Source organism: Chionomys nivalis, chromosome 2 (genome assembly GCF_950005125.1).
Source record: "Chionomys nivalis chromosome 2, mChiNiv1.1, whole genome shotgun sequence".
NCBI classification, from domain to species: Eukaryota; Metazoa; Chordata; class Mammalia; order Rodentia; family Cricetidae; genus Chionomys; species Chionomys nivalis.
In genome coordinates this window covers 33294772-33322173 of record NC_080087.1, presented here as the reverse complement: position 1 = coordinate 33322173, position 27402 = coordinate 33294772, and the positions used below count along the sequence as shown (strand labels likewise).

Here is a 27402-nt window from a genome sequence, read left to right as displayed (position 1 = left end):
ATTATTATTCTATAACTCAACATGGGGCTGGTGAGATGGCTCTGTGGGTAACGGCTCTTCCAGTCAAGCCCAATGACCTGAATTCAATCTTTTCTCATAATGGAGGAGAGAATGAAACGTCCCTCTCATTTCCACATGGGTGCCACGGTGCCTTTGCATGCGTACACACACATACCTGTGGGCAAACACACACAAACACACATGTGCACGGGCACACACACAATGAGTAAGGGTACGTTGTAAAGGAGAACACACAGCAGGTGGAAGGCGCAGACCTGCACTCCTAGCACTCAGGAGGCAGAGGAAGGAGAACGTGTACATTTGTGGCCAACAATTTCCAGACCAGCCAGGGTTACATATTGGGAACTAAATTCAAGAAAAGGAAGGAGGAAATGAAGACAGGAAGGAGAGAGAGAAAGAGAACTGCCAAACAAAAGCTACCATTCTAGTTCTCCCTTCACAAGCATTATGAATATACTTAAAAAAAATGGCACATCTGGAGCAAGTACAAGGAAAAAGTTTCCAGTCTTTTCAGAAGAACAGGCCCTCAGCAAGATGGAGAACTTACTTCACAGCCAGGCTGGATTTCCCAGGAACAGGTCTCCTCGGGAGGAAGCAGTCCCCTTTGGAAAGCATGGTCACCTAGGCATGACTGACACAGGGCAGGCTCAAAGTCTGGGTCCGCGGGAGGGAGGTGCAGCCCAGAAGGACCAGAGTACTTCAAACTGGGGCTCTGGTGTTTGTCCACACTGACCATGGGGCTCTTGATCCATCTTCGTACCTGAGGAGCACGGGAGGAAAGAGAAGAGAGTCACATTCGCGGTGGTTGTCATTTACAGCGCGAGGGTGGGGATTTGGTGAGGTAGAGACTTATGGAAGCAAAGTTCCATTTTACAGCTTCTCCATCTCCAGCCGGCACACATTCTAAACCGGCCAGTGCTGGACAGCGGCTTCCCAGCAGTGGGAGGGTTGGAGCCCTTCATTTCATCTCCTCAAGTATCTCTTCAATTATATAATTAAGATAATGATATTTTCTCTCATGCTGCAGCATTTACATTTTCATCGTTACTCTATTATTATTATTTGCAGCACCGGGAATTGAACGCAAGACCTTGTACAGGCTAAGAAAACGGAACACCACCTCAGGACAACAATGTTTTCATTTAATTAACATTCTGAAGGGGACCTGCTTATTTGGCTTACAGTGTCAGCAGATTCAGGCCAGCATGGCAGGAAGGCATCCTGACAAGGGGCTTCATGGTACCTATGCAGCTAGCTCTCTATGCCTCCCTAGGGATCGACAGACAGGAAGCAGAGAACAAATGGGAAAGGGAACTGGGTCACAGAACCCACAAGGTGCTGGAAAGATAGCTCCCAAGGTAAGAGGTTGCACTCATCTTGCAGAAGACCTGAGTTCAATCCCCAGCTCCCACATTGAGCGGCTCACAAGCGCCTGTATCTCCAACGCCAGCGGTTCTTGGGTCTCCACCAGCACCTCACTAACATACGCGTGCTCTCCACCTCCCACGTACACACACACAAAAAAAATAAATAAATAAAAATAAATCTTTAAGAACTTAAAGTTACTGGGCACAATGGTAATACGCTTTTAATTTCAGCTCTTGGGAAAGACAAGAATGAAGCATGTATTTCACTAAATTTTTAAACCTCATATTTTTTTTCCCAGTGAAGTTGAAGACATGGGTAGTGGAATAGACCCGCAATCCCAGTGCTCATGAGGCAGAATTCAGAGAATTGCTCACAGTTCAAGGCTCTCCTATTCTATAGAGTTCAGTTCTCGGCCAGACAAGGTCGGAGTAAGACCTTGCCTTTAAAAATAAGAAAGGAGGGAAAAAGAGTTGCAGCCCGAGCTGGTGGTACAACCCTGTTTTTCTTGTTACTTGGGAAAGTGAGGCAGGAAGATCAAAAGTTCAAAGCCAGACTATGCTACAGAGAATGTTCCAGTCCAGGATGGACAGCTTAGTGAGACCTTGCTTCCAAATAAGCATCTCAGCTGGGTGTGCAGTCCCAGTTTGGGAGGCTGAGCCATGGCCAACACCGAGTTTAAGGCCAGCCTGAGCTATGAAGTAAAATTCTGTCTCAAAAGCTGGGAGGGTGATGAAGCCCAGCAAGGGTTCATGTGTGCAATTCTAACACAGGAGAAGATACAGACAAGGGAACAAGTTCAAGGCCTGTCTCGGTTTTATAGGCAGTTCAAGGCCAGCCTGGGTTGCTTGAGAGCCCACCTTGTTTCCCCATCAAACGTCTATAACAGTGAAATTCTATCAGTAAAATGTTTAGACTAAAATAAATACAGTTGTATTCACTTTTAGAATCATGAGTGTTTTCTTCCTTTTTTCCTTTCTTCCTATCTTTTTTTTTTTTCCTGAGACAGGGTTTCTTTGTAGCTTTGAATCCTATCCTGGAACTAGCTCTTGTAGACCAGGCTGGCCTCGAACTCACAGAGATCCGCCTGCCTCTGCCTGTTGAATGTTGGGACTAAAGGTGTGTGCCACCACCGCCCAGCTAAGAGTGTTTTCTTTTTCCCTTTTCACAACATGCAGCCCTGTACATTTCCCCCCATAAGTGTTAGACTGCATCATAATTGCTGCTCTGGGCTGTACTCTCAAGGCTTAGGGAACAATTTCATTTACTATTTACAAAGATCTTAAGCAATTAAAACCATATTTCTTTATTTGGTTACATATGTGTGTTTACATTTTATTTGCCTTATTTGTGTGTCTCTTCTCTCTTCTCTTCCTCCCCCCTCTTTCTTTGCCCTGCCCCTCTCTCTGATAGAGACCTTACTGTATGAGCCAAGTTGGTCTCAAACTTGTGACTATCCTGCTTTAGTTGTCCAAGTACTGGAATTGTAGCATATCTGAAATCACCACATATGGCTAAAAGAAATAGTATCTCTCTCCTCTTTTTCTCCCTTTGTCCCTGTTTTACTCATCCCCGTTTTCCTCTCCCCTTCTGTCCTCCCCCTTGTCTCTCTTATGCCCCTCCCCAAACACCCACCTCCTCACTCTGCTCCTTGTGCTGGGGGACAAAGCTCATCACCTTTCATAAGCTAGTACTCCAGCACTGAGCTATATCCGCAACCCCTGTATTTTTAGTATCTGTTTAAAATAACTTTTGTGGAGCCTTAGCAGTATGTCCATACCTATAATCTCAGTATTAGGAGGTGGAGGTCGGAGGATCAGGGTTCAGTAAGGTCACTCTTGGCTACATAAGATCATTTCTCAAACGGTTTTAAAAACATAAAAATAAATAAATATCATTTTGAATTTACTATCATAATGTTAAAAAATGGATTTTTCCATCGGTATTTCTTAACTTCAGGGCACTATAAGCTTATAAGTAAGTGTATTCAAAACATTCACTATGTGTTCAGAAAGAGGCTCAGTGGGCAATGCTTTCTTTGAAGGCACAAAGAATTTGATTGCCCAGGCCTCGTGTAAACCTGGGTGGGTGGTATGTGTCAGTGCTCCCAGGGAACCCAGCTTGATGAGAAGTCAAAACACGAGAATCCCCAGAAACAACAGCAAACAACAAAAAGAGCCCCTGTCTCAATCAAGGTGGAAGGAGAGCACCCTACATCTGAAGATGTCCTCTAACGGGGTGCTTTGCTACACACGTGCCCACACTCACAGGCGTATGAGTATACAGGCACACTCAGACACGCACACCCACACAGGCAGAGTCACACACATTATACATGCACACACACACAGGGAGAGAAAGCAGAAGTGTTTACTTAGGGTTTATGGGTGCTGATTAGTAGTGGAATCCTTGCTTATCTTGTGTGAGGTTTAGTCCCCAGAATTAGAAAAGGAAAATGTTTGTCTGGGTCATGAATGGCAGTTTAAATTAATCTGAGATTCCAAGGCTAGAACAGAATCTCTCTTTTTGATGCTAAACTAAAGTTTGTTTGTTTGTTTGCATTTGGAGTTTTAGGCAGTGGTAGAGATTAGATTGTAGATTGAACCTGTAGCCCCTTGAATGTCAGGCAAATGCTCTGTCACTCAGTTACATCCCCAGCCCTCCAAATGTGTTTCTGATCAACCTAGAAAGAGCTAAGCTTTATTTCAGATGGAAAATATTTTTTTATTATTATTCTTATTCAGAGAGTTTGGGGCTTGAAGCTGGTAATGGTTGCTGCTTTATTTCCAAACTTCAATTTAAAATTAATCTTTTTACTCTGGCTTTCTTTCCATCTCTTCTGCCAAGTAGATTTAACTTGGGAGTGAGTAGGGGCAGGATGTGAGCAAACCTAGCTTCCATTTTATCCACAAGTTGTGAGGCCTGACCAAGATCAATCTTGGTATCTGAAAGTGTAAATCACCCTTCTAGTCCCTGTGGACACCGGAATGTAACTTGAGGCAGACATTTATTTGCTAGAGGACGTGCTACTTCTCGTATAAAATAAGTGAAGTCTGCTATAGAAGGCGGAATGTGAAGCAGGGAGATGTGAGCGGGCTCTTTGATGACTGAAGGCCTCTATTTCCTTCAACGAAGGAAAACACTGAGCACTGTGGGCCAAAGTGTGGCTGAAAGATATCCTGAGAACGGGCACATCCCCCGGTCTGCATTTCAGGGAGGAAATCCAGGCAGCACACAGACTTGAGATGGAAAACCAATCACAGAACTTTCCTGAAGGCTTCCGGGAGCGCCGGCTTTTTGTGGATTGGGGAGTGCATGCCGAGATGTGAACCCTGCATTTCTGCGCTTTGGTTCTTTGAATCCCGTGCACATGTTTCTCTGAGGCTTTGGTTTTGCACATGTGACAAGAGGGGATGTGTCTGGTGTTCCGAATCATTCTGCTGGGGGCACAGTAAGGATGCAGGTGCGAGTTACTTTTCAAAAGGGCCAGGACACCCTTGGCAGATTAACCCATTCTGAACGTTAATGAAAATATGGTGATCAACTCTGTGCAGAGAATGTAGCTAGGGAGGGAAGCAATCCATTCCCTCAGAAGAATCAGAGGAAAAAACATCACAAAAGTGGACATAGCGGGACGTTTTCTTACAGGACTGGGGATGACCGCATGCTTCGTCTTGGTTTAGTCGTCACTCTGGCTTCAGTATGTCCCTTCCCTGTTACTTGCTGACAATTTTCACAGCTTTGTGGCTTCACGAGCGGTTTATATAGGGCCTTAATTAAGGACAGGGTTTATGGTATTTGCTTGAGCCTCAGAAATCCCGGGAGAGCGGCTGGGTGTGAGATGCCGAGCACGCTGCAAAGGTTCCCTCTCCAGCCCGGGCAAGGTGCCCTCTAAAACTGCTGAGTAGAGAGAGCTTCCCTCAGCCCCTTAGGGAACTCAAGCTAGAGCCCATTCCTTGTGCTCCTTCAGGTCGGGAGCTGAATTGCTTGGGCGGAGGGAGGCCTGTGAAGGGCTTTGGGAACCCTCAAAGAACAGCCCCCAAGGCCCTGAGCTCCAGGCCTGTGTGAGAGACGTGAATGCCCGGGTACAGAAGCAGCCCTGGCTCCGCGGCCACCTGGGCCTAGTTTTATTCAATGCTCCACACCCGTCGTGAAGAGCATTGTAAACAAACATGGACTGGGGGGGGGGGGGCAGGGAGAGGGCGGGAGGGGGGCGGAGAGATAACCCCCCTCCCCTCCAGTCTCAAACAAAGCTAGAGTTTTCTTACTAGGGGCTTGGAGGAGTCTATTTCCAAACTGAACCAGACTGGGAGCAGTTATCTTGGAGCCTGGAGTTAAAGAGGAAGACCGTACTTCTGACTAGGTATTCTGGGCTGCCTAGGTAAAACGCTAAGCGGAATTCTTTGCTAAATCTAGACTGCCTTGGTTTTATTAATTTATCTGGAAAACAGAATCTATCCAGAAGCCATAATCCCCTGGACTAGATGGCTGCCAGGTGTGATTAATGAGACTGGCGAGCTTTTAGGGATTTTCCACTTTGTGGTTCCTTTTCCTATTATGTAATAGTAAACAGATATTACTCTTAATATAAAATGGCTTAGTTGATAATGATATCAACTGATTCGGAAAAACGATAGCTCCTCGGCCCTTCTGGTGAACCCAGCTGGCAGACCCAGCAGGAAACCCGTCTCAGGGTTTCCTTTGATTTCCGGAGGGAGAGCTGCCTCTTTCTCAAAAGCCATGGGACCCAGAGATAGAAATAACTGCGATTCAGAAAGGCATCGTTTTATCCCGGAAAATCTACCGTTTATATAACACCATAGCAATTCTTAATTTTCCCAGGCTGGGTAGTACCTGGTGTCCCAACACTTGGGAGGTAAAGGCTGGAGGATTGCAAGGATTGAGTAAGGCCACCCTGGGATAGTGCCGGCTCAGGACTACAGGGAGAGAGTCTGCACCAACAAACAAAACCTAATCACACCTAATAACAAACAAAACAAAGCAAAGAAATAAATAAAATAAAAAATGAATAAAGCCTTTTAATCCTGACACAAGCCAGTTTTTTAGTGGAAATATTCAGGCAGTTATAAAAAGAGGACACCCTGCCCCCCAATTCTACTCCTTGCTGACTGGGTACCTGATGGCAGACAGGTTATGGCGAAACTATGGTCTCCTACCTCGGCGCCCAGAATTACTCCAGTCTTCCAGACTCCGATGATACAGTGACATCAACTTGATTTCCTTACCTCATCTACAGCTGCCGATAACACAACTTTGTATTTTTCTCTTCTGCATTGCTTATTGTTTATATGAAACCACAGAGTTTGATTTTTCTATTTCTGCTGTGTCCGTGAACCGTAAGGATAAAATTAAATGCTTAGGGTCTTTCAAAGCACAAGCAATAAGGACTTATAAATAGGACAGTAGTTACTCTGCTGATTTTTTAATGAAAATTATGTTTGTTTGTGGATTTCCACGAGCTTTGCTAAGACTGCTGAGCAAGGGAAGAAATATGCCACATTCCATTCCTCTCTTCTGTAGCCATACCTGCCCTGAGCAGGCCCCTCGAGGAGACTGAGTGGCCTCTGGAATTCCCCCGCTTCCCGGGGCCTTTGGGATTTCCCAGTCCTTTTCACACACCCTGTTCTGATTCTCAAGGTCTAACCTTGAATTTCACCAGGCCTGGTCTGGTGGATGGGTGGGGATGGGGGCGGGGGAGGGACTGTGAGGGGGGAAGGTTTAAAGGGAGGGACACATCTCTGTGCCCTCTTGCGGGTAGCAGACACTACCCACCCTCCACGTCACCACAGCATGTCAGAGTGTTAGACACCAAACACAGCCTTAGCCTTGAACTTAAAGTTTCTTCCCCCTCCACTAAATTATCACCTCCCTGAGCCATAGTAGGCAGAGCTCAGGGCCTCACCAATGAGTCTTTTGAAATGGAGATAAAGTTTTTCTTGTTTCTTAAAATGGTAGGGATGACCCTTTTCTTTGAGGCAGCCTGTTTTGGTCGGGAAATGAGGAAGAAGAGGAAGAGGAGGAGAAGGTAGAGGAGGAAGGGAAGAGAAAGAAAAGAAAGTGATTTTGAGTACTATCTTTAAGGATCAGTGTGGAATTGGAAAGCCAAGGCTCAAGAAGGAAGAGACAGTAGATAATCCCAGGGTAACAACCTGGGATTCTGGTCTCTAGTAATCTAGATACAAACTTTTGAAACTTGCTCTCCTGTTACCTCCAAAAAATCCATCTCCCAGTGTTTTTAACCTCTCTTTCCCTCTAGGCTATTGCCTCTTAACATATTAAACATGCTGTCCTTGCAATGTCTCTAAAAGCTAACAAACTAAAAACAGCCCCTGTACACCCACAGACTCTACCCTGTTCCAACATCCCTTTCCTTCACCACTAGGATCTTATCTCTTTCTAGCCAAGTTTTAGGGAAAAACAATCTCCATTTCCTAATCTCATGCTCTCATGCCAGAACATCTTCTTCCTCCCTTCTTTCCCTTCCTCCCTCCTTTCCTTTCTCCTTCCCTCTCTCCCTCCTTCCCTTCCTCCCTCCCTTCCTTCCTTCCTCCTTCCCTCTCTCCCTCCCTCCCTTCCTTTCTCCCTCCCTCTCTCCTTACTTCCCTTCCTCCCTCCCTTCCTTCCTTCCATCCGTTCTTTCTTAGACAAAGTCTCTTGAATTTTCTATGTAGCTGAGGATGATCTTGAACTTCTCAACATCTTGTTTATACCGCCCTAGTAATAGTTTTACAAACACGTGCTGCCACCCCTGGTCTCATGCAGAAGTGAGGTGAAGGCAAGCACACTGCCAACTTTGCTATATCCCTAGCCCCACTGCAATGTATTCATTAAGTAATATTGATGAATCACTTAACCACTTAAGCTGAGACTAAGGTGAAAAACATGAAAAAAAGAGCTCCAGTCTATGAAACAATCTTTCACCAAAATACTAACAGTTCCCATTGCCAAGTCTAATGGGTACATCTCTGTGCTTGCCTCATTTGTACACACAGACATGTTTCAACTCCCAAAGAGAGCCGCCTTCCACAGCCATGTCTCAGGTGGAGAAAAATCTTCATAGACAATGCACTTAAAACACCCAGGGCTCGGTGATGGAGGTCGCTGTGTTGCATCGGTCACTCCTTTTGTGATTACGGGAAAGAGTTGTGGCTTCAGCCCTTCGGCATCATCAGAGAATGACTTACGGTGTGTGCAGGCCCAGGAAAAGGCCCAAAGGGTAACTTAGACATATCCTGCCAGGAGTGCTTCATTTCTTTAAGGCCAGTACTTGGGAGGCTGAGGCCTATTGATTATGAGTTCTCGGGCTAGCCAGGTGTACATAGCAAGTTCTAGGCCAGCCTGAGCTTCACAGTGAGACACTGTCCCCCAAATCAACGGCAACAGAGAAGCCCAAAAGACACAGAACTTTAAAGTGCTCAAGTTTCTACCAAATGTACATGGACTTTGCATGACAGTAAGCAGGAAAATCTGCTCTATCCGTCCTGAATCAGGACAGTCTATCCTCTGCGGTATGCAAAGATTTCAGTGCAGCTGGGTGGGTGCAGTAGCACGTGCCTGTGACCTTAGCATTTGGGAAGTAGAGGCAAGGTTGGAGGTCAGCCTGAAAAACAAACCAAGCCCTCCCATCTCTCTCTCTCACTCTCTCTCTCTCTCTTTCTCTCTCTCTCTCTCTCACACACACACACACACACACACACACACACGCTTACGCACATGCGCGCGCGCACACACACACATACACACACAGAGAGACACAAAACAAAGCAAACCAAAGATATAAAAAGCAAAAACAAAGCTGAAAGCATCTAAGTTTGTCTGGACTGCACATTGATTCTGTAGCATGGTAAATTTGCAAATCCAACATCTAGCCACTTCTGATTGGGGCCGCCTTTCTCTTGCAACCCTTAAAGAATTCAACAATTGATGTCGTTGCTCCTTTGTTATGCCAACACTAAGGAGGCTGAAGTAGAAGTGTGAGGAGTTCAAACCTGTCGCCATTAGCACAAAAACAGAGAAGGAAAAGCTCCTAGGACTTTTTTTTAAGGGGTGGGGCTTTTCAACAAAAGTCAGGGAAGGCTTTTCTCGTGTTACAGGACTTGACTGACTTGACCTAAACACGTGCTGACCTTTAAAAAAGGATGCTTGGCTGCGTGTCAGACTGAGTGTGAGTCTGTGTGTTCTCAAGCAGCAAACATTTAAAAACACAAACTCCAGAAGAGTCTATCAGTCTAAAAGCCCAACGCCATCCCTAGAACTCAGTTTCCACCTTTGGAAGACTAAGAAAATGAACTGCACTCATCTCATAGGGCTTTATAAGGGTTCATGATATGACCTGGTCAGCCTGGCACTTTGCCCTGATGAACATGGTATGTGGTTGATACTCTCATTATGATTATAGCTTTATTCCATGAGAGAGTTTTATATGGTATCATAAGAGAAACGCTGGTAGGTAACTCGCTCTGGTTGGCAGAAATCAGGGAAGGCCCTCTTAAAAGAAGTGATGATTAAACTAGAACTTTAAGTAAAACAAAGAATGGAAAAGTATTTCCGGTACAGGGGTCAGCAGAGGCAGGGATCCGTATGGGGTGTTTGAAAAATAAGTCCAAGAAAGGACGATCAAAACAAATAAATTTTGTTTTCTTTATTTTTCTTGTTTTTTGTATTACATCTATTTATTTTGTTTATGTGTGGGTGTGCTCATGTCAAGGCTTGTTCTATGAAGGTTGGAGGAGTTGGTTGCCTCCTTTTACCGTGTGGGTTCTGGGGACTGAATTCAGGCTGTCAGGCTTCGGTTGCAAATGCCTTTACCTGCCCAGACTCTGTTTTATGTTGTTTTGCTTTTTTAAAAGGAGAGATAGGAACTGAAGGTAGATAGGAAACAGGAGTCACGGGGCAGCTGGGTGCCTCTGAAGTGTCTGCAGCAGGAGGATGGGATTATTCGACGACTTTTGATGTGATAGGAAGGACAGGCTTAGGGAGAATGCGGGCAGCTGAGTCAGAAAAGCTAAAAAAGAGATAAGGTCCAAACAAGGGTCCAAGAGTCCGAAGACAGCAATGCAACGCAGAGTGAGTCATCAACGCTATCATTTGCTTCTCAAGTCTCTGCCCCCTCCCAGCCAGCCACACTGTAGTACTGTCTGTCCGTCTTCTGGGTTCCTAACGCTATCCTGACATGGTAGCTTGACTCTGTTCTGCTCATTGTAACCATAGCATCTATCCAAATGCAAAAGGTTATCTTGCCACTAGCTGGTATTGGCGTTATTAGCTTTTACACTGTGTTTCGTTTCATTTCAAATCTATCTGAGTGTACGCATGCACGATGTGCGTGTGTAGAGGTCAAAGGACAGTCTCACCTGGTGCTTGCTCACCTTTCACCTCACTACTGCCTACACAAGACTGGTTGGCCTGCCAACTTCCGGGAAGGCGAGTCTCCTGTCTCAGACTCCAACCTCTCGGTTGGAGTGCTGGGATTACAGACGTACAGGGCTGTGTTCAGGGTTAAGTGAGTCCCGAGGATCTGAATTTAGGTCCTTGTGTGACAAGCGCTTTTCCACGGCTCAGCCTCTCAGCCCATTTTTTAGGGAATGATGCACCTAAGAAAGCTCATGCAGTTGTAACTGAAACAGTTGCTATCTACCAAGCCAAATAACTTTTTTTTTAGTATGAAATACATTGCCATTCCCTGCTCAAGCCACTCTTGTAAAATATCGATTACAGTCAGCTAAATTCATATCATGACTCACTAACAGATGTCACACAAATAGAAACACCCATGCCAATGGTAAAACCTGGATATATGGTGGTTTAGGATACCAATCCCACTAGGGTCTAGACTCCCTGGTGCACTCTCCCCATGTCCGGTGATTTTCAGTTCTGTGTCCTCCTTCCCACCCTCCTGTCCGCCTGGGAACTCTGCTCATCATACACTTAGGACAGCCATCCACTGTCCAGCTTCCCATCATTGTTCCCGCTTGACTGTTTATTTGTTGAGATGAAACAAACCACTCCTACCGCTTTGTCTATCTGCCCTTCGAGTGGGTGGGTTCTGTGAGGATGGTGACACGGCTGCCCCTCAAGTGGCCACTGGCAGGACATTTACAAAGTTCCTCTTGCCCTCTTTCGAGCCTGCTTCTTGTTTACCTTCAAGTAGTGTTGATACTCACAAGGAGAGAGTCACTGGAAGCTGAAGAAGGGAGGAGTGGGTGTGGCTTGTCTCTTAAAGGGACAGTGCAGATCTTTACAGTCACCATCTGACCCAGAGCTTAATTGAGATTCTAGATAGGGTACACTGTTTCCTGGATAAAGTCTTGCTAGCCAGAACTGACCTTGGAGGAGGGCACTTGGGAGAAAACAGAGGTAGGATGGTCAAGTTGGCAACGAGGCTTGAGCACTGACATGCTTGGCTGCTAACCTCAGCTGGTTTTATACTATGCTCTGAAAAAATTAGAGTGCATCCTATCTAGACCTGGGAATGAGCATTTCTATGGAGAGAGTTTTAGACTTCTCCTTAGGCAATTCCAAACCTGGGCATTCTAAGGGAAGGCCTTGAAAACTTCAGGTATATTTGCATTGGGGGATAAAATGCGGTTGGCAGAGCGCTTGCCCGGCATACGTAATGCCCCAGGTTGGACTCGCAGTATGACAGAAACCAGCCCTGGTGACGAATACCTGTAATCCTGGCACTTGGAAGGCAGCACTGGGAGGAATAGAAGTTCAAGGCTAGTCTGAACATTTGAGATAAGGCTGGACTAAGGCGTGGTCTTAAAATAACAATGAAACTTTGAGCTGGGTGTGGTGGTACACACCTTTAATCACAAAAGTAAGAAAGCAGAGGCAGGCAGATCTCTGAATTCAGAACTAGCCTGTTCTATAGAACAAGTTTCAGGGCAACCAGGGGTACACAGAGAAACTCTGTCAGAAAAACAAGCAAACAAACACCACTCCCCCCCCACACACACACCCAAAGTAAAACAAAACCAAAACACAACAAAAACAATGAAATAGCCACAGGAAAGAAAACAAACAAACAAGATTGTCTACAGCAACAAACTGAATTGAATTCTAGGGCCTGGAGGCTGGAGATACCACACTGTGGTTCAGAGCATTCGCTGCCCTTCCACAGAGAGGACCCAAGTTCAAGTCCCAGCACCCACATAGCAGCTCACAATCATCTGCAACTCTCCCTCTTCTAGCCTTTTTGAACGCTTAGGCATGCACATGGTACAGGAACATACTTCCCGGTTAAGCAACATATATGTAAATTAAGAATTAAAAGAGGATCAATTCTAGTTCTACCTTTGCAATGGCCTTGAGCCAGACACCTGCTGCTTTTGAAATGGTTTCAGTGCAATTACTCATAACACTGTGGTCACAGAGCAGGGAAGCCCTTGTAGGTCCTCCTGGCCCTGTCACAGATTCCAGACTGTTCACTGAAGTGATGCTCATACGATTTGGATCTCCCTGTGTCTAGGGTACAGGACACTCAGCCCAAATTTGTTGAGTGAATGCGTGATCAAAGGCCATTTGCCTGCCCAGGACATTTTCTCCCCACCTATCTTTCCCATCAACTTCTTCCACAACTCCAAATTTTTTCCATTAAGCTTACTTTAAAAAAAAAAAATCCAAAAGGTTTTAAAAATCATCTCATGATCTTAAGGGAAGTTGTTAGAAATGCCATTTCAATTGCCAAGATAAAGACCAAATGAAAGTCTCATTATTAGAACTGTGTACACTGCTTAATTAAATTGAAAGTGGTAACTAGGAGGAAAGAAGATTAGCATCTAGAGGCCCCGCCACCCTGACAGCTCTGCTCATTTACGGCGTCCTCTTAGACAAACTGCATGCGCACTGCACTCAGTTTCGCTTCTACACAAAACAGCTTTCTCCAAATTATCCCTGCGCTGTCTTGGTAATGGTTTCTATTTCTGTATTCTATTTCCCCCCTCGCTTCGTGTTTTATAAATGAAGAAATGATGAGACTTAATTGTTCCCTGAAAGCAAGAAGAAGAGTCAAAACTGGAAGAACCAACAGTGGCTGAACACCTACTATGTCCAAGAGCTGTGCTCAGTAGTGGAGGCAGAAGATAGGAGCCTGCGATCCAAACGGCACGGCTGCTCAAAGGTACTATGGAATTGTCTGAAATTGGAAAATTCACTATGCTTAATGGTTGCACGGGCCTGTTATCTCCAATGATTGGAATGATCAGAAGTTCAAGGCCAGGGTCGGGGTTATAACTTGCTGGGTAAAATGCTTGCCCAGCATCCACAATGTCCTGGGTTTAATACCCCTATACCACATACATTAGACATGGGAACGAGAAGTTTGAAGATCAGAAAGAGTTAAAAGTCCTCCTCTAGAACCCACAGTGTGGTTTAACTCAGAGATACTAAAACTGTTTTTTTGTTTTTTGTTTTTGGAGACAGGGTTTCTTAGTAGCTATGGAACCAGTCCTAGAACTCACTCTGTAGACCAGGCTTGTCTCAAACTCATATAGATCCAACTGCTTCTCCCTCCTGAATGCTGGGATTAAAGGCATGCACCACCACCACCCTCCTAAAACTGGTTTTAAGGCAGTAACTGTGGACACAGCAACATTTCTTATACAGTCCAGACTCACATGTGCAGGTATAACACTACCCATAGTGGGCTGAGTCTTCTTCTTTTTTTTTTCTTGGTTTTTTCGAGACAGAGTTTCTCTGTAGCTTTGAAGCCTGTCCTGGAACTCCTTTTATAGACCAGGCTGGCCTCGAATTCACAGAGATCCGCCTGTCTCTGCTTCCCTAGTGCTGGGATTAAAGGCATGCGCCACCACCGCCCGGCTGGGCTGAGTCTTCTTATATCAATTACCAATCAAGAATATGCTCCATGAACATGCTCACAGACCAATCTGATGGAAACAATCCCCTAACTGAGACTACCTCAGATAACTTTGGGCTATGTTAGATTGACAGTTGAAACTGGCTAGGAGAAAAAAAAACAATAAAATAAAATGTCATCGTCTGATATGTAGTGACTTCGAGGTTAGCCTGCGATACATGATTAAAACAACACAGTACAACATAAAACAAAACAAAAACCAACTACAAAAACAAACAAAGTTCTACAACAAAATAAAAAAAAAAAGGAAAGTCCACTGTGCTCTCAGGACAACTGAAACAGAAGGATGTGTATTTTAACACAGGTCTGTGAGAATGGAAAGGGAAAGAGACAAAAGGAAGGGTTTTTCAAGTCAGAGGCATCTAAATTATTGTAATAATTGTAGAGTCAAGAGGCCAGAATCAAAGATCCCATTTCCCAGGATAGCCCACCTTTCAAGATCTGGCTCATTCTGTTAGTGGATATCCATTCTGGGCAGCAGAACCCGACTTATAGAAAAAGAGGAAGAAAAAAAGAAGAAGAAGGAGGAGGAGGAGAAGAAGGAGAAGAAGGAGGAGGAGGAGGAGAAAGAGAAGGAGGAGGAGGAGAAGGAGGAGGAGGAGGAGGAGGAGGAGGAGGAGGAGAAGAAGAAGAAGAAGAAGAAGAAGAAGAAGAAGAAGAAGAAGAAGAAGAAGAAGAAGAAGAAGAAGAAGAAGAAGAAGAAGAGAAGAAATGGGCCTATCATCCCTGAGCACACATTTAACAGGTTACTTTTACACAACTCTATTAAACCCAAGAAGGAAACAGTGAGACTCCCAATAGGTCAGAAGTTGATAGAAAATGTGGCAGGGAAAAGGGATTTGTGTCTACTTCTGACCGTTAATGCTCATCGCCCATCTTCCTCTATAAAATGAAATAAATCCACTACGAGGCTACACACAAATGTGTATTAGCAGATGCTGTCATCACTGTATGGCAGTCTGGCAAGGGAAATGTAAACACTTGCTTAGCTTTGTTGGGGAAACCTAGCATTGGGAAAATGCATTATTTTGCTTTTTAGCCTCTTGGTACCTCCTCCAGTCCCCCCACTCACTTTCACACACACACACACACACACACACACACACACACACACACACACACACACACTTTCATAGTTATACATTTCTTTCTTAATAAAAACAAGGTCTCATTCTGAAGCTCAGGGTGACCTCCCTCAGCATCCCCAGTGCTGAGATTACAGGCAAGCTCTACCACACTCAGCTTGATAAGAACAAGCCCACCCCTATCTCCTCCTTTCTTACTTGGGACCTGCTCTTCCTAATATGATAACTTGGTCAAGGTCAGGACTTAGGATACCTGACCATTGGGATGACTATATGAATCAAATAAAAACATTCATGAAACTCTACTGGGGCACTGGTCAGGTTGGTCAGTTCTAGTACCAGTATGTAGATCAAACAGAACCAGACAAGTCCTCTGTGATATATGTGTGTGTATGTGTATATGTATATGAACACACATGTGTATATATGTACACACATGTATGTATAAATATACATACACATATGTATTCATATATATGTATTTATACACACACATACACACACTGAAGTTAGATTGTGAGATGAGTAAGTAATGAATTCTCTCTCTCTTTCTGTTTCTTTGTTTTTTTTTTTTTGAGTTAGACTTTCCCTGTGTCCTAGACTACCACTGAACTTAGCATATTCACTAAACAGTGTTGTTTGGCCTGGAATTCACAGCAATTCTCCATCTTTTCCACCCCTCACATTGCACATGTGCACCACTTAGAGTAAGAAGAAGTGCCCTACCCCGAAGTAGCAGCCATATCCTTGGGCAAGTGGAAAGGCTTCAGATAAAGGCATACCTAATGGGAAGCAATGAGAGACAGAATCCCACTGTACCCAGATCTAGGGTGTGTACTTTAAAACCCTGACTTCGGTGTTGCTAGGAATGGAAATGAAATCACATGGGAAGAAAGGTGCTTTTCCAAAGACTTTACTAGGTCAGTGACAGGAAGCCTGAACACACATGCCAGCTACATGACCCAGGCATGGTTCCTGGCTTTTTTTTTGGGGGGGGTGGTATTGTTTTAGGGCTCCTGATGTGCCATGATTCATCCCTTTGGGGGCTGAAGTGTGGCGAGTTAGTGAGGTGTGCTCTGGGACAGGCAGGATCAGCTGGGTCTGTTGCAGGCAGGTACTTAGAAGCACATAGTAGTGGCAACTTGCTAACCATTATGGAAATATTTCAATATTCTGAAACCAGCGTGATATCCCAGTGAACACCAACCATGCATCAGCCAAGGAAAGGGATAGAACTGAGACTGTCTTCTGTGGGAATGACAGTGTCCACAGTGTCACATGCATTGCTGTTTGAACTCACTGCACGATTCAGTCCTTGTGGTCTTGAGTGTATCCTCAGTTGATCACATACATCTGTGGCTTAATTTCTCTTCCCTAGTGTTGTTGCCCAGCTGTGTGCTGCTAAGTACCAAAAGATAACTAAAGGTTTATTTGTGAGTTGACTTTTTATTTATTATTATTATTATTATTACTATTATTATTATTTTAACAGAAACTCCTATTACCCAGGCTGGCCTCAAGTTCCATAAGTAGTGGAAGATGACATTGAACTTCTGGCCCTTCTGTTTCTACCTCCCCTCCCAAGGGCCGAGATTATAGGCATATGTGACTTTGCGTGGACAAAGGACAAAGGGTTGTTTTGTTTTAAATCATTCGCCAATATCCAGTGTTCATAAAATAAGCATGTGTGGGAACCAAAGCTTTGTCAAAGAGCTAATGATCTGAGTACAAAGAAAGTTAGTATTAACTAGTGGAAAGATAAGGAAGGATACTTTGGAAATGTGACATCAAAGTTCTTGGGTGGAGTAGATTTTTACCTGTAAACACTTTGTCTAGTAATGTCGCTAATCAGTAATAGAATAAAAATTAAAATATTAATGAAAGCCAGAGACTGGAAATGCCGGCATGCTTAAAGAAATGCTACTACACTTAGTCAGGCTGCAGGGACCTATCTGCAATCCTAGTACTTGAGAAAATAGAAGCAAAATAGAAGCAGCAGGATTGGGAATTTAAGGTTAGTCTCAGCTATATAGTGAGTTTGAGGCCGGCCTGGGAAACATGAGACCTTGTCTCACAACGGAACAAACAAGTCTATTGGTCAGCAATGATGGGCGTAGGAGTGCCTCCCTCAGTCCCATGGAGATGTGCCTTTGGGAGCTCAAGGGCATCATCCGAAGTGATGGCTGAACACTTTGACAGCGACCTTCATGATCACTTTTTCTTTTGTCCCTTTCCAATCCACAATCTATGCTGCTCCCAGATCTTCCTTCCCGGGACACAGTTTTGATCCTGTTACTTCTTCCTTGCTTCTTACTTCAAAGACTTCTTACCTTCAGAGACTGCCTAGTCTACTAAATAATCCATGGTTAGCATTTCATTTTGTCGCGGTCTGTTTTCCATGTTCCTTGAATGTAAATCAGATCCATTGTATTTATGTATGTATTTGGTCATTTTGGTAGTACTGGCAGTGGGGAGGTGGAACTCAGGGCCTTGCACTTGTAAGGAAAATATTTTATCAGTGAGCTATATGCCCTTGTCCTTGACATTTTTGAGGGGATATATCTGAGTGCTAAGTCCAGGTTAGTGTCCAACTCTCTATATAACCCAAGTTGGACTCAAACTCATGATCTTCCTGCCTCCACATCCTGAGTGATGGGAATCACAGGTGTGTACCACCATGCCCATCTTAAAGAAAGATTATAATGGGTAGTAATTTCCCAAGATTATGGATTGCTGGGAAGGTGTAGTAGTTTGAATGAGAATGGCTCCATAGCCGGGCGGTGGTGGCGCAAGCCTTTAATCCCAGCACTCGGGAGGCAGAGGCAGGCGGATCTCTGTGAGTTCGAGACCAGCCTGGTCTACAAGAGCTAGTTCCAGGACAGGCTCCAAAACCACAGAGAAACCCTGTCTCGAAAAACCAAAAAAAAAAAAAAAAAAAAAAAAAAAAAGAGAGAATGGCTCCATAGACTCCTAATTTTGCATGCTGAGTCCCCATTAGTGAACTGTTTGGGAAGGATTAGGGGGTGTGGCCTTAGTGGAAAAGGTGTGGCTTTGTTGGAGAAGATGTGTCACTGGAGGTGGGCTCTGAAAGTTTAAAGGCCAGCACCAGCCCAGTTTCTGTCTGTCTCTGCAGCTGCATGTGGATCATGATGCAGCTCTCAGTTACTGTTCCAGTGCCCACCTGCCTGCCATTATGCTCCCCACCATGATGATAATGGTCTAACCCCCGGCACTGTAAGCAATCCCCAGTTAAATGTTTTCTTTTATAAGAGTTGCCTTTGTCACAGTGTTGCTTCATAGCATTCAAACAATAACTAAGACAGAAGGGCTCTGTGGTGTATTTAATATCTATAACCATTTTATGTTAGACACACTTATCTTTAATTGTCGGGGTGGGGTTCATTTTATCATTTGAAAGAGCTGAAAATTAAAACTGGAATATCCTTGAGAAAGAATTCTTCCTCAATATCAGAGCATCAATACCCAGTCTGCCCTGTAGATACCAGATTTGATGTTCTGCCAGTGGCATGACCAGATTCCCTCTTTATATCTACCTCCTAAGAGTTACATTTCTCTAGAGAATCCCTAGGGACACAGAGATCAAACAAGGGCAAAGGTAAGAAGGAAGTCACAATGACTAGGGCCACAGTTTTCCAGTATTAATCAGTCATGCTCTGAAAATGATGTGGAGGATGGAGAGCACCGGGGGTGGGGGGGGATGTAGAGGATGGAGGACACAGGGGAGGATGTGGAGGATGAAGAACACAGGGGAGGATGTGGAGGATGGAGGACACAGGGGGAGGATGTGGAAGATGGAGGATACAGGGGGAGGATGTGGAGGATGAAGAACACAGGGGAGGATGTGGAGGATGGAGGACACAGGGGGGGATGTAGAGGATGGAGGATACAGGGGGAGGATGTGGAGGATGAAGAACACAGGGGAGGATGTGGAGGATGGAGGACACAGGGGGGGGATGTAGAGGATGGAGGATACAGGGGGAGGATGTGGAGGATGAAGAACACAGGGGAGGATGTGGAGGATGGAGGACACAGGGGGGGGATGTAGAGGATGGAGGATACAGGGGGAGGATGTGGAGGATGGAGGACACACGGGGAGGATGTGGAGGATGGAGGACACAGGGGAGGATGTGGAGGATGGAGGACACAGGGGGAGGATGTGGAGGATGGAGGGCACAGGGAGACATATGTCATCTTTTCATATATCTAAGCTAAAGGGAGCCTTCTTGTAAAAAAGGCAGTTGCCTTGCAGAACCCACATCAAAGAGGACTGCTGACGATCCTCAGCTCTCTGAAGTGTCAAAGTCATGCAGTTTTGATTCCAGGCATTAACTGAATCCCTTCCTTATAGTCCTTTAATAGCTCTTTCGATTTTATTTGCTCTTATAACCCTTTCCCCAAAACTTTGTTGTGGCCTATATAAAGATAAAATATAATAACCCAATATGGTCTGTGGAAGTTCTTAGACACATGTGCAGCCAGTACAGCTGCTCACAGGGCTCTCATCCTATAAACTATAAAGCTGAGGCTTTTCTGTATGGGTCTGGCCACACCATAGCAGATCAGGACTTTGATATGGTTAGAAGTTTGTAAACTTTCTGCCAGTGTTTTTCTTTCTTAAAATTAAAAAAAAAGCTTACGCGTATTAATGTTTTGCTTGCATGCATGTCTGTGTACCACGTGCGTGCTGGGTGCTTGTAGAGGCCAGAAGAAGACATCAACTCCTCTATTACAGATGGCTGTGGACTGATGCGGTGGGGGTGGGGATAGAACCTGGGTCCTCTGGGAGAGCATCATATGCTCTCAACTACTGAGCCCTCTCCTTAGTCCTCTGTCAATGTTTTTCTTTCCAAACCGGACACAGTCTTACTCAGGAGAATGCCTTTAGTTCTGAACCAGTTTCACGATTTTTCCTATAGAATGATACCCAGAAAAGAAAATTCTTTATCACATGGGGAGATCTCTGCCCCAGAGATTCTGGTATCAAAAACTGGTGTTGGAATTGATTGATGTATAGCAGAGAAAGACCCTCCTTCTCCCACCTCCCTAGTGCTGAGTTTGCAGGCCTGGCCCATCAAGTTCAGTGTGAAATTTTATCTGAGATGGAATCTCATTCCACGCTGGCCTTGAATATGTCATCCTTTGCCTCAGCCTTCTGAGTACTGGCTGATGTGTTTGTAGGGCCATCACCCCTATCTTGAAAAATAGATTTTATTTAAACATCTGTGAAATCTAAAAAGAGTATTAACTGTCTTCTCCTCTTAGGAAACCATTGAGTGAATTTTAGGAAAAATAACCTCAAAGCTGAGAGATGAATTTCTGTAAAATGCATATTGTGCATACTGCAGCCTATACCCCAGCTTGATTGGGGGAGGAGCTTTTCTCTCCTTTGAGCTTTGTGTTCTGGAGTGACAGTTTCATAGGACCACTCGCTGCAGTTTTTTTCCTCCTCTCCAGCAACTCTGAGTGAAATATGGAGCCAATATAAAACATAATTACAACATAATAATAATCCCTTGCCACTGGAGATGAAAATAATGGATTTCCTTATTTGAAATGAGACACCTTTTAACTCGAATCATTAAAGCTTAGATGGAAATTAGGCCTGTTTTAACTCCCTAGGTCTAGTCACCTTGAAATATATTGTGTGTGTTCTGGTGCTAGTTAACATAATTTTGTTCTACTTTCTTTTATTTCATTAAATTATATACAATTATATTAACTCAGTGAGGTGCAGACTTTTAAATGTTTTTTAAATGGATTTCTAAAAAGGGAAAGGTGCTATTTTGCATCCCTCTGAAGAGAGCTAATAAAGCCAGGGTTTGAATATATTTTCTTCATTTCTCAGCTCTTAAAAATCTTCATAACGTTCTTAGTTATCTGCTCTTTCCCACCTGCCTGGAGATAAAGGCATTCTTAACAAACTTATTTAGTATTTTCTTGAGCTCTGGTGTTGTATAAATATTTTTAGCTGCTGATTAGAGGGTAAGCTTATTGGTTTAGAAGTTGTGTTTATTCTAAAATATAAGCTCACTGGCATTAATCTAGTTAACATGGGTTTTCAGGCCTTGTTCCATAATCTTCTATGGAATAGCCTACAAAATGTTTTCTATCTTAAGATTCTTGTCTAAAACAAAAGATTTCATATCTTAAGATTCTTCCCTAAAATGATCAACCTATGTTAGAACATACAAATAGGCAAGCAGGGAAATACAAGTTGTTCTTTCTACAGAGTAGCGGTGTCAATTTTCATAGAATTTGTTCTTGAGACAGGGTCTTGATAGGTAGCCTAGATTAGTCTCTAACTCAAATCCTCCTGCCTCCACCTCCAGAGCGTTAAGATTACATAAATGCATGGGCCACAGAGCCAGACTCAAAGACTAGGAGACATCAGAAAAGCAATGTACTTCTTCCTTGACAAATCAGAAGCTATTGGAAGTGGGACCCTAACTTGCCCATGATATTGCAGGTAAATTCAGGAGTACCAATAGAGACCCCTAATGGCCACACAGCTCCAACCTATTGCCAAAGGCCCAATCTGTCACACCAGCTCTCTCCCAAAATGGCATCCGTGGTTAGCATGATAGCCTTGGGAACTGGCTTGTGGCAGTTACAATGGGAAATCCCAAAGGACACTGGGAGAACGACCTTTGGGGAGACATGATCTACTGGGGCCATGGCTGGGGTGGCATGGTCTTGGCTCCTCATATAAGATTTATAAGATTGGTAGATGCTGCCATACACGGATAAGGAGGAAAGAGAAGGAGGCATTATATAAAGAGAGTCTAGAGAAACACTGGTGGCCCTGGTCCTAGGGACAGAGCCCTGACAGACTTTTTACCACTTCCTAGACCATCTTTAGTGCTCTCAATATCTACAAGGTCACTGTTTCTCAAAATTAAGCCTTCTCTAAAAATACCGTGGTTAGTAGAAAAATGAAACAGCTAAGCCTGCATCATAATTGTGGGGCAAGCATGCTGAATTGGGGCTGGACACATCACCAGAATCTCCAGTTCGGTAGGTGGGGTCAGAGTTCAGAACTTCATTTCTGTGATACTTCCTGGGGGAAGGGACCACACCTTTGAAAGCCAACAAGTAGTCTTTCCTTGGTTCCTGTGGCGGTCTGTGTCTTGGCCCTTCCCTGCTCAACTGAAACCCAGTTTTGTTTTGTTTTGTTTTGTTGTTCAGTTCTGATAATCCTTTTCTCCAGCTGAACTTCTTTTCTTTCTTTCCCACAGGGCTACCTTGTCAGATGACTATGTGCTAATCTGATTAACTCCTCTGACTGTGTCCCAGAACTAAGATGCCACCTGGTGAAAGGTCAGTTCAAATCCTGCCTGCCTGTTGTCCCCAGAGATGCCAGATGGGTGTGTATGCATACGCGGCACCAGTTAACCCCTTCTGGGTCTCTAACATCACCCCTGTTGTCTTGCTGTGCAAACCGACTTTCTGGTGACTGCTTGACATTCTTGGATACGCTAGCGTGGTGGTTCTCAACCTGTGGGTCATGACCCCTCGGGCTGCACACAGGATATTTACGTCAGGACACAAAACAGTAACAAAAGGACAGTTGTGAAGTAGCAAGGAAATAGTTTTATGGTTGGTGTCAGCACAACATGAGGGGCTGTATTAAAGGGTCACAGAATTAGAGAGGTTGAGAGCCACCCGTCCAGCTGTTCTCAAAGGCGCAATCTCCAAGTCTATTGGTTATCAGGTAATGTGATAGGGAATTTGGGCCCTCTGAGGACCCTTTGGGAGGATTTTGGCTAACGGACATTCAGCTGGTCCCTCTGCTGGTAGTTAGCCCTGAGGCTGACAGGGACAAGCAGGACTGGGGAAAGCAGAGGTTGCCATGTGAGAAAGGAGTGGAAAATGGGCCTGGAGAGAAAAGTCATCTAAAACCAGACCCCAACTCTTTCCAGAGGAAAACTTATGAGCCTTGAAATTAGGCTCTGCAAGTGGTAAAGAGATGCAGGTAACATTTGTGGTAAGAACTTTGGAAGTTCATCTTCAAAGTCCCTTACCAAAAAGGGGGGAGGGAGTAGCTGAATGGACCACGAGGGCGTCACCAGACTCAAAGGGAAGGAACTCACAACAAGACAGAGGGGTTGTTGGGGACACTAGGCATCTTTTTTTCTCTCCTACCATAAAAGCTTGGTGCACTGGGCACTGTCCACAGGACCCAATTTTGTTTTCTAAGCTATGATGTCTGTATTCTTTTTTTAATTGTTTTTTTTTTTATTTTTATTGAGCTCTACATTTTTCTCTGCTCCCCTCCCCTTCAACCCTCTCCCAAGGTCCCCATGCTCCTAATTTACTCAGGAGATCTTGTCTTTTTCTGTATTCTTGATTTTTTTCGTTTATTTATTTTATGCACACGTATGCATGTGTGTATGTACACACACACATACACACACACAGTGTGCATGTGGAGTTCAGAAGACAGCTCGTAGGGGTTGGTTCTCTCCTTTCCCATGTGAGATTGAGAGACTGAGCTATGGTCATCAAATGTACAAGTGCTTTTCCCATTCAGCCATCTTTCTGGCCCTGTTTTCTGTAATGTATACACACATACACATTATATGTAATGTATATATGTGTGTGTGTGTGTATATACAAATATAATTTATTTTATGTGCATTGATGTTTTGTCTGCATGTGTCTGTGTGAGGGTGTTAGGTCTTGGAGTGACAGTTATTAGCCGCCATGTGGGGTGCTGGGAATTGAACCCAGATCTTCCAGAAGAGAAGTTAGTGTTCTTAACCTCTGAGCCACCTCTCCAGCCTGTTTTCTGTACTCTTAATCATTGGTCTTGGTGTCTCATCCTGAAAGCAGACCGAGCCAACACTATGAAGTTTCAATTAGTCAGAAAACCACCTTTTACTTCCTCACGCATAGACCCTGCTGTCAGTGTTAGCTTAGCTAAAGAAGCAGAACCCACAATGACTACAAAGGCCCTTTGAATGTCAGTGTCATTTAAACTTTAACCTCTGAATCTTCCCACAGACCCCCTGGGAAGCCACAAAGATCCTCTTGTCCTGGGGTTGCTTTAACACACTGCAGTAAGAGCTCTTGTTTTGGAAACAGACACCCTGCCTGTCGTCTGTCTGACCACTCCACATGTCCCGGTCCCTCAGCCTTCCCAGGCCTGGGGAGGAGTCCACTAGTCTCTGTGTCTTATTTTCAGTGTTTGAGGGGGAAAGAGGGCAGCATATTAAAATTGCAAAGGTCATTCAGAAAATGTCAATGAATTCAAATAGCACTCAGTCTTTACCACAGACAGAGGAGGAGTCAGTCTGGAGGGCCGCGTGGACGGTAGTGGAACACACACACCTTGGCCACTGGAAAGCGCACAGTCTAGCTAGAAGCATGCTTCTCAGGGAGATAACATGCGAAGCTCTCAAGTCATCTTAGACATTTCTCCCCCAATAAAGCCAAAGGGAAAATCAAAATAATTAATTAAAAATCAGTGGCCTAGAATTTGATGTGTAGACCAGGCTGGCCTCAGATTCACAGAGATCTGCCGGTCCCTGCCTCCTGAGCACCGGGATAAAGGTGTGGGCTATCAGGGTCAACAGGTAATGTATTTCAATAAAATAATTGACTCAATCCAATATACCCCCCAAATTAACATTCTAAAATATACCCCAGATAAAATTATTAATGGATATTTTATGTTAATTTATTTTTTACTAGTTTAGAGTATAGTACTAAATACATTATTCACTTTATTTGTTCTGCATCTTTGAAGCCTGATTTCCATATTAGGATTAAAGCACACCCCAGGTCAGACTAGCTACTCTTTAGGGGCTCAGTGGCCACACATGGCTAGAGGCTGTCACCCCGGACTTTATGGCTCTAGTATGCAGACGAGAAAATGACGTAATAGACTCAAATACCAGCTCCACATGTTTTAGGGAGAGGAGGGCATTTTCCATGAAAGAGAAAGCACCGGAAATGGACATAGCTCAGTGGTGGAGCACCCTTTAATACAGCCTACCCTCCCATCCCCCCCACCCCCCATTATCCCCCCCACCCCCTCCACACACACACACACACACACACACACACACACACACACACACACACACACACACGTGCACCATGAGCAAGTCACTGTCCAACCCTCAGCATTACAAATCAAACGAGGAGTTGTGAGAGTCAAGCAGCCAGCTGGGCAGAATGCAGAGTGATGGATCTGCCCGGCAATGAAGTGTCCCGCCGTGCTAGAGATACGGAATCTCGTACAGAAGCCTACAAAATCACATCCAGTTTACATTCTGCTTCGCTTTCCAAATGTAGCCTCTACTTTTGGTCTCTCTGCTTCTGCTACATAGATCTCTAGGTCACCTTCTGGTCATTATTCATGTCATCCCAACCGGGGGCTGAACACAGCATACCCTGCTAAGAACCCATCTGGGTTGGCCATTATTAGTTCTAACGTCTAGCAGATAATGAATGTGTAGTTCTCCACACATAGAGTATGTCTGAATGAATGAATGAATGAATGAATGAATGAATGAATGAATGATTTATTACAGGGAGGAAGAAGAAGAGGAGAAAGCTGACAGTGAGCCCATTGCTGAGGATCCTGGGTATCTGATAAGGATCTGTAATGAATCCTGAGCCAAGTCTACATTTACATCTTCCATATTAAATATTGGCCTGCAGCTTACATGCGAGCGTCACTGAAGCAGGCAGCAGACTTCTTCTATAAGTCCCGTGAGGAAGTCCAGGTGAGAATAAATCAGGCATCAGTTAGAATTATGTGGAAATTATGCAGTCTTTGGGGCTCTGTTGCTAGACACGTACCTAGTGTGCATGAAATCCTGGGCCTGATCTGCAGTGCCACTTAAAACAGAGTGTTGAAGCCCAGCCTGCAGTCCCAGGGAGTGGATCAGGTCATGTTACAGAGTGGGTTCCAGGCCAGCCTGAGATACAGGAGATACAGGAGACCTGTCTCAGAAAATTAACAAAATAAATAAATAAAATAAAATGAAAATTAAAAAAAAAAAGTATACAGTCTTAGTGGTGACTTTTTGCCACTTTGTAGACAGAGACCCAGAAAAGTTGCTTTTAATAATTATAATAATGGCAACAATAATAATAATATAATAATAATAAAACCTTAAAGAGTTTGTGAGTTTGTTACTCTGCACAAATGGATGTCACCACGAAAATTAAGCCCCCTCGGGGGAGGGGTGGTAATTACATGTTCTAATTCCACAAATGTCAAATTAAGTAAATTTAGAAAAGTGAGAGGAAGATTTTTAAACAAAATTTTTTTTAAAAATTGTATTTGAATTTTTTTAAATGGTTGTAAAGGGCTATTGAGATAGTTCAGTGGGTAAAAGGGGCTTGCTGCCAAGGCTAAAGACCTGAGTTTGATCTCTGTGACACACACAGTGGAAGGAGAGGACAGGCTCCTGTAAGTGATTGTCTAACCTCTCTGTCTCTCTCTCTCTCTCTCTCTCTCTCTCTCTCTCTCTCTCTCTCTCACACACACACACACACACACACTAAAAAAACAATAAATGTAAAAATAATTATCTTAAAATGACTGTAAAACGTTTGGACACTGGATATGACCAACATTAAAATTCATAAGGTGGTTATTTATGCATTCAAGTGTTGTGCGTTAAGCATTTATTTAAATATTTTAATTAAAATTTAATTTTATTTTTAATTAGAAGTGCTAATAACTGCAAGTTCTGGCTACATGTGATTCCTGGATCCACTCTTTCCCCCTAAAAAAAAAAAAAAAAAAAAGAAAATGGGGGGGGAGTGCTACCAATACCTCTTGACAATGGTAAGATGTCAAAGGGTTCCCACTTGACAGGAGAGCTGGGGACCAGGGACGGGGTAGGGGGACGTGAGGGGGGAGCGTGGGGGTGGGGAGAGCATGGTCTCCAAGTCACACTTCACCCTCAGTGTTGGATCATTCTCTCGTTTCTCAGCTGTGGTTTTATCCAAGCACCATGTTTTTGTCTGGGTGCCTCAGAAGAATTTAAGCAG

The 27402-nt window shown here is 44.2% G+C and overlaps 1 protein-coding gene across 1 annotated transcript in view; it reads right to left on the bottom strand.

The window, feature by feature from the left end:
* The window catches only part of Sgk1 (serum/glucocorticoid regulated kinase 1), a 112085-nt gene that overhangs the window by 68604 nt on the left and 16079 nt on the right, over positions 1–27402 (bottom strand). The window contains exon 2 of the mRNA XM_057759069.1: positions 569–781. Coding sequence (XP_057615052.1) covers positions 569–781 — 213 coding nt within the window. The remainder of the gene's footprint in view (positions 1–568; positions 782–27402) is intronic.